At 39.5% G+C, this 14,743-nt stretch overlaps 1 protein-coding gene across 2 annotated transcripts; it reads right to left on the minus strand.

Annotated features, from left to right (window-relative positions):
• Window positions 1-4,265: 4,265 nt before the first annotated feature.
• mazb (MYC-associated zinc finger protein b (purine-binding transcription factor)) lies at window positions 4,266-11,097 on the minus strand. 2 transcript variants are annotated; one of them, XM_079260355.1, is made up of 8 exons: window positions 10,835-11,097; window positions 10,271-10,408; window positions 9,922-10,072; window positions 8,087-8,517; window positions 7,323-7,570; window positions 7,166-7,229; window positions 6,878-7,049; window positions 4,266-6,520 (listed from the first exon to the last, which is right to left on the minus strand). In XM_079260355.1, the coding sequence occupies exons 2-8, from the start codon at window positions 10,301-10,303 to the stop codon at window positions 6,177-6,179; spliced, it is 1,443 nt and encodes a 480-aa protein (XP_079116481.1). In that variant the 5' UTR covers window positions 10,304-10,408; window positions 10,835-11,097; the 3' UTR covers window positions 4,266-6,176. The 2 variants fall into 2 exon arrangements, with proteins under 2 accessions (XP_079116481.1, XP_079116482.1); XM_079260356.1 differs by having other exon boundaries at window positions 8,411-8,517; window positions 10,271-11,097.
• Window positions 11,098-14,743: the final 3,646 nt, after the last annotated feature.

Raw genomic sequence — 14,743 nt, forward strand, 5'->3', positions numbered from 1 at the left:
TGCTGAGGGAAATGCCTGTAAAGATTTTTATAATACATTAATACCTGCATATAGTCTGACTATCTAAAGAACAGCTTTTAGGGCTCAAAATCACCTTTCAACATAAAGTAATTTACATCGGCTTGAAAAAAATGGAAAGGATACTAAACCACAAATAGTGTTTATTTGAAATATTTTTACATCCATTTTTATTTTAACTTTTTATTGCCGAAATAAAACCCAATGAAATAAATTTTCCCCTCTGCTACTGGCTACTACCATATTACTTCAAATAAAATCTTTGTCATTATTCTAAATAAAATAAAACTGTAATGAATTTGGTTTATCCAAATAATAATTGTGCTGAAACCATTCAATCTAAAACTAAAGCTAATGCTTGATTAGTTAAACGGAAACATCTGCTGGTCAAGATAAAAAAAAAATCATATAAATGTGTAAAAATATTTACAAATTTCTCCCAACAAAAATAACCATTTAAACAAAGTATTTTGATATTAATATGCAACATGCAACTCAACAATATTAGCAGTTTGAAAGTATGTCTGGTGTTTTAATTGTCTCTGACTTTAATGACAGTGAAAAACAAACGTTATTTACAGTTCTTAAACCACATGGAATTTGTTTTTAATCAGGCTTGCAAAAAGGTAGCACATTGTATAACAATGAGGCTGTTGCAAAGACATCCCCTCTTCTGAAGGGTAAGTTTATAACCGGCAAACAAAGCCTAAAAAAACATTTACAGTCAAAAAATTTAACTGAGATCAATTAATCATATTCAGTGTTGTGGTGCTTGTGTTAGAACAGGAGTAGCCTTGTTTCATGTATTATAAGTCCATGAAAAAATTAACAAGTGGAAAGAACATTAGCCTTTAGAAGTCTCATGTAAAGAGCAAATGTTAAATTATCCATCGAGCTTTGTAGCACCCTTGCATAAAATCAAGTGCATTTCAGGGGTTGTACTGTTTTCAGCTGAAAAGACTTAAAAAGTGCCGGGTTTATTTTAAATTGTCTCCTCAGTTTAAAGGTGCTTCCCATCATTTTCCATTGGTCATTTTTAAAGTGGACGTATAATGGACTGGTGAGATGTCCAAGGTGTACCCCACCTCTCACATAATAATAGCTTATGATAGGCTTTCTCTCAAGACTCCTCTTTCAAACACAAACAAATGGGATTCTTTTTGTTTCACGTCTGACTAAAGCATGATGATGCCTTCAGAGGGGAAAAAGGGTTAAACTTGTTTTCACAGAGGTGTAAGAGACTGAAAGTAGTCTAAATCACACCCAGCCACATTGTCAACGCTTGACCCACTTTCTGTTTTAATTGCTTGGCTTGAATCAGTCAAGCTTCACCAGACATCTCTTGTGTGAAGACTTTAAGAATTTATCCAATGTGTCCAGTGTAGGAACAGAAGTTCTGCTGTAGAAAAAAAAGCATCATTTGAGAAGAAGAAATGAAAGGCTGATACTAAAATATTACACCTTGTAATATTTACCTCATACATTGTAACCACTTACAATGTTTTGAAAAAGTATGCATACCTTCTGATCACTTCCTTATTTTGTTACATTACGCAAACTTACATTTGTATTACTTTGATTTTTTTTATGAAAGACCAGCACATAGCACAGAACTGTGGAGTGGATTAAACATTTTCTTACAAATAAAACTCTGAAGAGTGATGTGCATTTGTATTTATCCCCCTTAAGTCAATATCTTGTATAACAACCTTTCATTGCAATTATAGCAGTTTCAAGGAATGACCAGCTTTGCACATCTAGAAACATTCATTATTGCCGATTCATTTTTGCAAAATAATTCAAACTAAGTCAGATTAGAAGTTTTGCCAGATATTGTCACTCAGATTTAGCTTTAGCCTTTGACTGGGTCATTCTAACAGCAGAACATGGTTTAATATAAACCATTTAGTTGTAGATCTGTTTGTTCAGCGTTGTTATCTTGCTGGAAGATGAGCCCCTGTTTCAAGTCTTTTGCAGCCTTCAATGGGTTTTTCTTCCAGGGTTGCCCAGTATTTAACTCTACCCATCAACCCTGACAGGTGTTCATTTCCCTGCTGAAGAAAACCATCCTCACTGCATCACGTTGTCGCCATTATGTTTGATTGTGGGAATGATGTGTTCAGGGTTATGTGCAGTTTTAGCTTTCTGCCACAAGTAGAATTTTGCGTTTAGGCTGAAAAGCTCGCATTCAATCTCATCCGATCAGATCACATGGTTCTTATGATTTTCTTTAAACAGTGCCTTTCTTCTATAAAGGCTGAGAACATGACTACATGACTAAATTTTTCCATTCCAAAACATTGTCCCACCTGAGCTGAAGATCTCTGCAGCTCTCCCAGAATTACCATTGGGGTATTGGCTGCTTCTCTGATTAGTGTTTGTTCGGCCTGTCAGGTGGACAACCTGGTCTTTACTGGTTTTGTGCTTTCATTTCCATTTTCTGATGATGGATTGAAAAGAGTTGTGGGATGTTCATTCTTTTTTAAAACTTCACCCTGCTTTAAACATCTACACAGCTTTAGACCTGACACATCTGGCATGACCCTTGCTAATGACTAATGTTCTCTCGCAAACCTCTGAAGGCTTCACAGATTAGCTGTATTTATAATGAGTATAAGCTGCACACAGGCTCACTGTGTTCACTAGTTAGGTGTTTACTTCTATAGAAAAAAGAACAACTGCAATCATTTGTCTGCTACTGAATGTCACAACAGTATTTGTTTATGTAAGATGCAGACTAATGTGATGCGCATGGTGGCACAAAACAATGGTGCACTAAAATGAAAATGATTCTGCAGCTGATAAACCAGGTGTGATGCACAGATGTGCCTAGCTTACATCAACAACCATTACTGGAATCAAATGAAAGAGAAGCACAGGGTTTAGATGGGATCTTTGACTTGTTGCTAAAAGCAGCTTAATGTTTCTAAGAAAAGCTTCTGTTCTTCTGTTTTATAAAAGTGAAATATACTTTTGAAGCTATTTAAATTCCAGTTAATGTTAGCATATAACCTCTAGCCTGATTTGTGGTCACAGGGCACAACGATTTGATTGTTTCTTTATATTCATCCAGAACTTAACCATTATTAGCAATGGATTATGAATTCATAACTCAGGCATGTGTACTGTAAAGCCCTAAATTGTGACACTTTAGAAAACAAGACTGAGTACTTTAACTTAATCACATGCAAATATACTGATCAGCTACAATATGTAGATCACTGACAGGAAAAGGGAATGAAGCTGCTCATGTTAGAACTCAATGTTCTGTAAGGAAACTTGCATCCTTGCTCCTACATACATGCCACTTTGACATTTGTAACCTACTGAAACATTTATGCACACCAGTCACACCCATTTTATTTCGGGCCCCATAAAAACTTCTTAGGAAGGACTCAAATTACACAACAAAGAGTATGAGGTGTTCAGTCTTAGTCTCCAAACTCCCCAGATACCAATGTGATAGGATCTGATGACTGTAAAAAGTAAACCCCATCTAGAAAGACCCTACCCACAACCCACAGGACACAAAGGATCTGTTACTTATGTCCTGAAACCAGGTAGAGTACATCTGAACCCCATCAGATACTCTGTATGCAACAAGTCAGAGCTGTTTAGCAGAGACATGGGAGCTACTAGGGATTGCAGCGGCAGTCTGAATGTTAAGTCTTGTTGTATCCAGGCTGAATGCCTGCCTCTGAACTGATGTCCATGCCAGACTCATGGACATGTGACTGAGACGGTGAATGTGTTGATCATTCCCTCCGATAGTCTTCAGATGTTTTCTTTAACCCTTCAAGGTCCTGGTCTATCATTTTGTAGAGGTAAATTTGCAGTGACTGATGAATTTCTTTAAAAAAAAAGTGTAAAAAAGCCTGCCTGAGCCTCCCTACGAGATGGTTCTGGTGCGTAAAACCCAAACTGTTTGTTATAACACTACTGTTTCAACCATTTCATTGTTCATTATTATTAACTTCTTCTTTTTAAACATCTCAACCATTTGCTAAAAAACATTTATTCTGTCTATTCTTATCCAAAACAAACGGAACGATGCAGAGAAACATTTTACTCTGGCATGTTTTGTTAGTGTGAAAGTTAAGACACATTTCATTTGTCTGTGGAAATGGGTGAAAAGATCAGCACACCAAACAGTTCCTGTTTCCTGTTTTTACTTTAAATTGTCCAAATTACAAAATAATAACATGATCTCTACTTCATCTACAAAAAAAACATATTTATGACTGTAGTAAGCATCATTATTTTATTTTTTTTGCACTAACAACCTTTTTAGACATGCATACTGTTGAGAAATATAAAAATATAAATATAAATACATCCCATTAATATTCTTAATGAATCCATGACTAAGATTTGAAATATTTTATCATAAAAGAATTAAAATGCAGTTGAGTACGATAAGGCATTAAGATGTATCACAAGAGCTGTACAGAATCCTAGAGTAGAGGTATTATCATCTTTTTTTTTAGTGTAATGGAGAAAACCTAAAATTAACTTGTAGTAAAATCACTAATTTCTCAACAGGAAGAACACGATCCAAAACAAAGAAAATGAAACAGAAAAGGAGGAAAGAAAAATGAAACAAGGTAACATATTAACACAGAACTGAAAAAGCACTCCAGTATAAAACCAGGATTTGTTTACAGCATAACGCGTGGCGTTGCCAACACTTAATATGCTTCTTTGCCTGACTCATGGCTTTATAAGCCCTTTCGACACCACTCATCATTCACAATTTAACTCAAAACAACTAAAATGTCCAATGAACAAGTGGCCTTTTGTTACATGATTGATCCAGAACAACAATGACTTGCATTCAAAGTGTGTGCTATACAGAGAATTAAATGACTAAATCTAATGCATAAGTTTCACTCGTTGGACTGGTACACAGAGAGAACAGAGGACTATGGCAATGACAGTTACAATCAAATGAATGGCAAACAATGTCAAAAATGTCTGAATAAAAGGAAGATTTTCATAAATATCATCGTTTACAGCTAACTAACTTGGTGGAACTGCTCATTTGTTTTTCTTTTGCCACAACGAGTTCCCTAACGATAAGCATGACCGAGCTAGCTTGTTTTCATGCAAAAGGTAGTTCTCAGGTGCAAGAATTGCCATTTCAGAGGCGGAAGTGTTTATTAGCAGTTGTTTCTTTCTTCTTTTTTTTTTTAAAGGCCAGACCCAGAAAGGAAGACTTAGAGCAAGACAATCCAAGAAAGCTCAAACCTTTATCCTAACCGAATCCAACAACAGTTTAAGGTGCTTGATGCTCCTGAACACAACTCTCTTTTTGTTTCTGTACCTTTAGGAAACAAAACTAAACAAAACAACAACAAAAAAGAAAAACACGTACATCCCACAATTCCATACCATTCACAGCATGTACAGTATGGTCTTCTGTCCTGATCTAGTGAAACATTAGGAAAGACTTAGCGAACTAGTTTTACAGTTCAAATCAAATGTTGATCTCCATTTTGTTAAAAAAGAAAAAAGAAAGAAAAATAAAAACATGCGAGGAGCTCAAACTTGCACACACCCAAACACACAACTTCCCTTCTCATGGTTGTCTTCTCTTATTTTTTTCTGAGAGCTATTCTCTCCCTGCAACTTAACACGAGCCATTTGGATTCTCAGTTAATTGAGCTGCAAAAATGGAGGTAAGATCAGAGCTGGTGTGAGATATACAGTACTCGGTGCACTTGCAGAGAGCAGCCATTGCCGAAAGGGTAGAGGTGAAGGACAGACAGAGAGAGGCCTGAGAGGGGACAGGAGTACAGTAGATGCTCGTGAAACCAGTTTCACTGGAGTCTGAAATGAACAAGAGCATTCAGGAATATCTGGACAACACATCCACGTTTGTCATTAGTGTCCGTTAACCTGCTGCAGCAACAAAAGGTTCTTCTTTTCACGACTCCAGTTCATCAGCACAGCTCCTCCTGCTTGCTACTTTACTCTGGAGCTCTCGTTCTGCAGCTCTGAGGTGAAACTGCCTTCGTGTTCACAGGTGTTACTCTCCCCCATCCTTAAGCCTAACTCTCACCATAAATGGAAAACATGACAAAATCAGCATCTAGAAGTAACTTCAGCCTTCTCTAACCTTTTTCCTCTGCTCGGGGAGTCGGGGTCGCTCTCTACCGTTAACTGTGGGACTGCGGTGCTGCAATGCTGGAGCAGTCTGTGACAAGCAGGTCCACCACCGTGTTACCGGTCACATAGACGGTGGGTGCTGTCACCATGTTGCTAAGGGAGACGGAGCTGCTAGCAGCCACATTAGAGGTGACAGGGCTGGGTGCGCCCTGGTTGTTGCTATGGGTGCCCATATGCCCCTGGAGCTGGGTGGGCGTCTTGCAGTGGACGCCACACAAGTGGCAGACGAGAACGCCGCCAGAGGCTGTGCCACCAAAGCCCCCTGGACTCTCCTTCCATTCCTGGCCATGGTGCTTCTGGGCATGAACGCGAAGGTATGTCAGTGTTGTGAAGCCTGATGCAGGACAGGAGAAGCAGGAGTTATTTCATGGAGATGCACAGTTTCAATCAAACTAAAAGCCTGAAAACATCATATCTGGTATCATGCAAAACACTTGGTCATGTTCTTATCGGAGAATGCAGTTCAAATCAATGATTTTTCACAGAAACGAGTGATATAAGATCCTGCCATCAGGATGAGATGTGTTCCAGTACTGCATACAGAAGTGAGACAGAGATGCAACAGTAGATCCCAGCAGGACTCAGGCAGAATACATTTCAGCTTATTCGTGATATATCAGACCTTAAGATATTGCCTGCTTGGCCTGTATGTACTCCCAGTAAAAACACCAGTCACATCATGTGTACTTACTGCGGTTACAGAGATGGCAGGCATGATGCTGTGACTGGTTGTGCACCCTCATGTGATCTGTGATGTAAGCAGCTGACAGGAGCTTCCCACAGATGTGACAGGGCACCTTCTCCTCGTGACGAATCATATGCGCGCGCAAGCGGTCCTTGGTGGCGAAGCTTGACTCACAAGTCTGGAGAAATGCAGACAAAACCTGTCAAGCACATCTCACGCAGAACTCTAATAAATCCCATCACAGATCTGTCAGAAAAATAAGTCAAAAGTTGCGCAAATGCAAACATGACTCACTGGACATTTAAAGGGTCGCTCTGAGGAGTGCACCTGCCTGACGTGACTGTTGAGGTGGTCAGGTCTTTGGAGAGATAAGGAGGGAGGACATGTTAGAACAGAAGGAGGTTTGCTTGTTAACGGCAAGTCTGCGTGACTTTTCGTTCCACAGCATCACCTGGAGAAAGCCTTGCCGCAGTGAGGGCAAATGTAGGGTTTTTCCACACCGCCCTGGTGGGAGCGCACGTGGTGGCTCATGCGGTCCTTCCTCTTGAAGCGCTGCTGGCAGATGGGACAGGAGAAAGGCTTCTCGTCCGAGTGGGAGAGGCGGTGACGGTTGAGATGGTAGACATCTCGGAAGGCCTTCCCACACGTCTCGCAGGCGTGGTTCTTCCTCACAGGGTTCGGGTTGGGATTTGCAGGTCGCTGAGGGTAAACGAACAAGCAGATCAACATGCTACAGAGTTAAATCTGAGGAAGTTTTTTGCACAGATTTAACTGATTTATATGTTGAGAGCCACGTTTGCATTCTTCTATCTGTTGTTGAAACCATGCAAACACACACAGATAAGTGGCCGATTAAATGACCGAAGTCGCGTGTCACGACTCGACAGTTGCTGTTTAACTTTAAGTCTTTGTCTACTTGTGCACTGTTGTGTTGCAGAGAACATGCAGGGGAGCGTGTTGGGGTGGGGGGGCTTCTAGCACAGTGTTTCTTAAACTGGGGGACCTTCATCAAACACTGGGAAAGCTTTTTACTGGCCCCGAAACCGATTACTCTCCTCATGAAATTGAACCACACAGAGAAATTTAAGTCAATGTGAAGGTGGCGACGCGTAGCAACCGCTTGCGAGAACCTTCCTCGTGGTGAGGCAGCTTAAGAAACAACATGCTTGAAGGTGTTGGGTTGACGACAGCCGTCTCCACAAGGCCCTGACCCACCTGTACTGTCGCCCCTGTGGCCATGACGACAGCAGCAGGAGGCGGAGCATGGGGGTTAACACTAGCCATTATGTTTGGCATGGCAACCCCTTCACCATCCTGACCACCCAGGGGAGGCTGCTGGGCGCCCACCAGCACGCCGGGAGGGGCGAGAGGGGGCGCTGCAGAGAGATGCAGCAGAGAGAAGGGAACAGTGGGCCTCTCCACCCTCCCTCCGGCCCCCACCGCCATCACCGGCAGGGCCGCTGCCGCCACCACCACCTGGCCGGCTGCTCCCTCCTTTGCTCCCTCCGCCTGCTCTCTGGCCCTGTCCTTCATGCGTACCCCAGTGTGGACCGACTGGTGCCGCCGCAGGTTGTAGTTGTTCTTGAACTGCTTGTTGCAGATGGCACAGATGTGTTGCACGCGGCCTGGCCGAGACACTGGCTTCACTGGACCCGATGAGTTTGGGACAAAACACAGAAATAAGAGGTGATTTCGATGACTTTTTTTAAAAAAAAAAAAAAATCTCTTCAGCAATAAATACTAATACTAATACTAATGTGTCACATTTAACAGTCAGGCAGTATGTTCTTGCTCTAAAATGAATTAATCACATTTGATCTAACTGGGCAAATAAAACTTAGAAAGAAAGATCCTGCAACATGAAGTCTTAAAGCAACCATTAAACATAAAAAAAGCAACAAAAAAAAAGCAACCTTTAAGTGAAAAACATATAATAGTCTGACTGCACACAGGAAAACAAAAATAATCAACAATAAATTGCTCATCATTGTTTGTATCAACTTGGTTCCTCTGGCTTCACACTCAAATAGATGCACTAATTTCTCTCATTTTCACTATAAACTCAGCCATTCTGGGGTTCAAGTACTGTGAGAGAGGCTTTGAGGCTTTTTCTTGCTTAGTAAGACCTCAATGTATTCACTCATTTTAAGGAATTCCTTTATGATAGGATCAGAGGTGGTGAGGAAACCTTTAATATAATTTAAGGGTGTACTGACCAAAGGATTTCCAAAGATGGAATCCTTAATAAATAAGAAAAGTCTTGATGTGTGTTTTGTCAAACTGGTCCCTTATTAATCTGATATGCAGAATAAAAACACAGAATAGCCGTAAAGCTATGGATGAGTTAATCAAATGCAACCTCTAAAGCTGCTGTTTTTCTGCGATTTACATCATATTCAAGCTTGATAAGAAAAACCAAAATATCTTTAAGCTGGATGAATATATATAAATCAATAAATAATCGCAGATGACGTCGTCTCGGTTTCAAATATGTCAGTAAATGGCTAAAAAAAACATAGATCCCAAAGTTAATAATGTCAAAATGACAAAAAATATCCAAAAATAGCTTTACTCTCATAGCAGACTACTAGGAAGTATTTACATTCAGAGAGGTGAAACCATTTTTAAAAGTTAACAGCTAGTTTATTTCCTGACAGCACAAATATCATGACTTATAGTCTATTTATGCATCATAGCACAATTATGTGCAACTTAAACAGTTAGATATGTAGGATAAAATGATTTTTCATCTTTGAAATCGTTTATTAACAACAGTTATCGCTGTATAACAATAAACTTATTCTCACTTTACATTCTAAAATCGAGGAGATGGATGTTGTACATGAACTGAATACGGAGTATTTATACTATTAAAGGGGCCTTCTTAGCTTTTGCGTGTCTTGTCAGTTCATCTCTCTTCGCTGTTGTTGTTTTGTATGTTTGTTTGTTACTTTTCTCAACTGACTTGACTTCAGAACTGGTACCGGATGATCCAGTTTAGACATCCTAACTTTTCATGAGGTCCACAGGTGCAGAGAAAAAGAGCTCACCAGGCAGGGGTTCCTCACTGAGAGCAGTGGTGTCCACAGTTGAAGGAGGCTGTGCAATGTGCTCTGTGGGTGGGGTCTGGGGAGAACTCGTATGCACTTGCATGAGCTCTGATTGGAGGCTCCCCTCCACTTGGTTTTGGGTGGGAGTACTCTGGAGAAGCAAGGAGAAGGCCATCACCAAATGTAAACAGAAGTCACAGCATTATCTTGTTGAGATGCAACGCAGTAGCACAAGATGTGCGCGTTGTTGGACACACGCTGAAAAGGCCTGTGTGTTGGGGGAAATGCGCGTTGAAAGAGAAAGAAAAAGAGAGAAAAGAGGCCTGCATTGCCTGGCCAATAAGCCTACCTGGAAAAGAAAATTGCTCCAAGCAGCATCCATTTTGCGCCACTGCGATGGAGATTATGAAGTCAGCTCCTGATTGAGGTCGTGGAGAGCAGCCTTTGCATGGTGTGGATCGGCCCACCGAGGATTGAGGCGCCTGTCCTGCAGCAGAAACAGCGGGCGCCTGGATTCTCTTGAAAAACGTGAATAAAGCCGTCTGCAAAAATATGTTTTTTTTTTCTCATTGAGGTAGCCTAGTGCTGTCAATTAAAATGCATGCAGCTGTTGACTAAAGCAGGCTGCGGTACACAGGCAGTGGTGGAGCAGGCCAAGTCCAATAACAGCCCGTTTCTCTGTTACTTTGTTTTTTGTTTTGTTGTTTTTTTTTAAACTTTAATTCTTTCAACACTAATCTGGCTAAAAACGCAGTATCACACACTGTAACTACTTTCAAAAGCCCCAAATTCTTAAAAGTATGACTCTTTAGCATTACATATAGAACAATCTACGTGAAATAAAGGCATTTTTTAACGCAAGAGAATAAACATGAGTTGTAACACACGTATCTCGGAGCACAGCAGGTCATACTTTGTTTTTAATTTATGCATCTATTTTTCCGATTTCCCCCAATAGGCCAATCGGGTTTTGTCGAAGCCTCGTTGTTGGATTCAAGCCCTGACCCCTGCGAGCGGCGCTCTCGCCGGGCCGCAGCCTATCGCTCCACCTCGGCCGTTCAGCTGCGAGGATGTCATCTTTCTTTTTTTATCGCCCGCTCTCCCTCCTCCCTCCCTGTCTCTTTCTTCCTTTTCTTTTTTAATTCCTCTTTCTTCTCCCCCTCCTCTCCTTTTCTCGCACCGCTATGTCCCACTTGCTCTTAAAGGGATAGAGTTTCCTCTTTGGACACCCCCCTCATTTCCGTCCGTCGCGCGGAGCTCGTCCTCTCCCCTTCCTTCCTGGATTTTTAGCCGACACAAAATGCTCTCCAGTGTTTTTTTTTTTGTTGTTTTTTTGTTTTTTTCAGACAAGACTGTGCTGAGCAGAGCTGCACCACAGGAAAAAAAAAAAAAAGAAGAAAAAGAAAAGCAGCCAGTATGACTTTCCATTAACGGAGAGATGACAGACGCATCTTAAAGGCAGCGCGAGCAGAACTGATCCTCCCAGTCAGCCCATAATAATGATGTCAGAGTCAGTTCCAGTCAGGACGAATAGCAGCTCAGGATGCACACAATAGATGAGGCATTTAGATACAAACAGCAACAACAATGCGAGTCATTACAAGCAGATTTCTAGCCTCTCACGTGTCCATTTTCTGTCATTTCAGTTTACAGTCAAAATGTTTTATGTGCTGTTATGATCATTTAATAAAATGTAAGAATTAGTTTATTTGTTGTTGGCACGATTTTCCCTGGAGATGTAAAACTGTAACAATACCAGAATTTCAGACACAAAAGCAGAAAATGCATTTCTTACATTAATTACTATTTAGATAAAGTTAAATAAACAAATAAGTTTTTGCTTTATGTATTTTCTAATGTTTTGTTCAATATTTTCTGGAATAATTCAATTTTGCCCTACTTTTGCTTCCTGTTTCTCTGTTTCTTCTGACAAATGTCTGTAATAAGTTGAGTTTTGTGGAAATTTTGCTGCTGATCCTTGGAAATAGTTAATTACAACGCAGAGACACAGTAACAGATTATTAGAGAAAATATCCACAGAAAGCCCATTGCCAAAACAACTCCAGATTCTTTAAATGATCAATTTTCCAACGCATTATATATATATATATATATATATATATATATATATATATATATATATATATATATATATATATATATATATATATATATATATATATATATATACTGATTACATATTAATTTGTACAAGAACTGCTAAATGCTATTTCCTAAAGTCAAAGTTTATTAGTTTTAATTCCAGTTTAAAACCAAAATAAATCTATTTTAGTCACAGAAAATGAGTAAATAATTATATATAAGAAAACGTGACTGAGACCTTTAAAGTTTTAAAACTTGAATTTATCATATTAGCTACCATGTACATTCACAATAATCAAAAGCAAGAAAGCAAATCCAGACAAGTTAATGTGTTGATATCAATTTATTATCTTTTTTTTTTAATTACTTTTTAAAACACCCCATTTCTTTTCCAACACAAGTGTTAACCCTTCTTCCTTCCCGTCTGCAAGCTTGGATCTGCTTGATGTGAATGTTTAATAAGCATCTCAACCCCCACTACCACTCACCACCCCAAAATCTCAGTAGTACACAGGTGAGCCTGTGTAACATCTTCATCCTTAGTTCTCCATCCAGATGTGATGCAGAAAAATGAAGAATTCCTGCTCTGACACTGATATGAACCAGTCTAAAAACACAATCACACTGATATCCACACAAGGAAGGGCATCTCCAACCTGCCAGTCTTCATTTATACAAGGAGTTTAGGCATGCACTGAGATTTCCAACCAAGCATAAAGTAGTAAGTTATACAGGGAATTGTCTTGAGCTGGTGTTTCTGAGTCATACAAACAGCAGGGTGATTATCTTTTTTTTCAATTGAAATAATGATTAAAAAAAAAAAAGTAAAATTATCAACAAAAAACTCCTGTTGTTCAGATCTCCAGCAAGAGTGGACATTAAACCTTTGGGGCTCAGAAGCTTTATTGAACACTGATTGATGTGGACGGGTTGCTGCGGTCACTGCTGCTGAGCCGGCACATGAGGGGGCACGTTCACAGCTGCTCAGTCGAGGCCCGTCCCATTACTTCTTCTTCTTCTTCTGCTCCTACTGCTGCACTCTTCCACCTTTTTGCACTGCCTGCATGCTGCATACTTCGGCAGTCAGATTTTTAACTTAATCCTGAACTCACAAACGAATAAATACAATGGAAAACCAGCATTTACATTCCAGTGGCCTTTTGTCTCTCGTTTTTTTCTTTTAAATGGAGAGTCCAGAGGAGGAGGTCAGAGTTCACGTGAGCAGTGGCATGTGGCTGCTGCTGCTGCAGGATTGTTTTTTTTTAAAATTCTCTTTTGTTGTCTAAAAAAGTGGCAATATAAGTAGACTTTACGGCTTGACACACATACATAAATCATTAACAATTATTAACAATCCCTCATTAATAATTATTAATATCGAGGACACACCACACCTGACAATGCAACAGTTTTTATCAGACCCTCCCCCCAATTTCCCTTGTTTCTCTTATAGTAAAAGTGGGCTCTTTGCTTCTCGCAATAAAACTGTGAACATGATTACAACAATTACACCAGGATTAGATATGGTAATATTGACACCTATAGAAAATGCAGTTGAAGTTGTTGCTCTAAATCTCGAAGTCGATACTCATTAGAATATATCAAAATTACTATCATCGTCTTTGTTACTCTATAAAAGCAAATTCTTTGTTTTTGTCTTTAATATTCCCATAAATATGTACAGTAGAGATCAAAAACGTGGGACAAGTGATCTTAAATGTCAGTGAAACTTGGACAGATACGGTACATTTCAAATATGTTTGATCATGTTTACAAATGTTCTTTTTTTTTTTTTGTACATCTATCTCATGCATTGGAGTGACTCCTGTAGACACCTATGTTGTTTAGATATGTCATGAATGCCAAAAAAGTTTGTCTTTTTTCCATTTAAATGCATTTATACAATTCAACAGAAATAATTCTCCTCATCCCTGCTGCATTTTTAGATGAGTCTATTGACTTTACAAACATTCTGTGTATTTGTATTCAGTTTGAAATCCTCCTGCAGTCATCACATAAAAATTTTGATGGCACATCCCTTTAAGAACTGCTTAAAGGCATTGGTGACGTTCAAAGCAACTTGATTTTGTTGTTTTTGTGGGTTTTTCGTTTTTTTTTTTTTTTTTTTACACACTTAATACAAAAAGAAAGGAAATGATCAGCAGTTTTAAATCAATAGAAAGTCTTTCCAAAGGTCCGTCAGACAGGAAGTTAAAGTAAACCATCTTTTTTTCTTGCTTCTTTAAAAGTCTCTGGAGTCCAATACGATTGCTTGCTAGATAATATTTGGACACTACAGACTAGATACATACACGATGCAACATTACATCATCTTCCTTTTTCCCCTCCTCTTACATCCTCTCTCTTTCTCCATTCCAGCAAAGAACATCATAGAAGAAGACAAGGCTACCCCCCCCCCCCCCGCAGCCCTATGAGGAAGTAAAGGCTAAGCAATCCCCCTTACTCGCACATCCTAGCTCACATTTATACAGGTTGTAACAAAGAAAAACACGCTGAACAGAAGTTTCCTCTTTTTTAAAAAACAATCTATTATCACCTTAATCTGGTGGTTTTACAGGTGGTCACATTCCTCTTTTACACCTGTGAGAATGGGAGAAAACTCCTCTACCCACCCTGAGTCTGAAGAGGCAGGCTGTAGCTCAGTGATGTCAGTTTGCACTTTCTGTTGCTGTTAAAGAAAAAGCAAATCTCTTAAAAC

Source organism: Telmatherina bonti (assembly GCF_933228915.1).
Source record: "Telmatherina bonti genome assembly, chromosome: 21".
Lineage (NCBI taxonomy): Eukaryota > Metazoa > Chordata > Actinopteri > Atheriniformes > Telmatherinidae > Telmatherina > Telmatherina bonti.

Excerpts from the sequence above, each read along its gene's own strand:
- mazb (XM_079260355.1), bottom strand. The coding sequence starts at position 10,303 with ATGGATGCTGCTTGGAGCAATTTTCTTTTCCAG. Across the intron at positions 10,073-10,270 it reads GGAGCAATTTTCTTTTCCAG|AGTACTCCCACCCAAAACCA; the intron begins GTAGGCTTATTG and ends TTGCTTCTCCAG. Across the intron at positions 7,571-8,086 it reads CCACAGGGGCGACAGTACAG|CGACCTGCAAATCCCAACCC; the intron begins GTGGGTCAGGGC and ends GTTTACCCTCAG.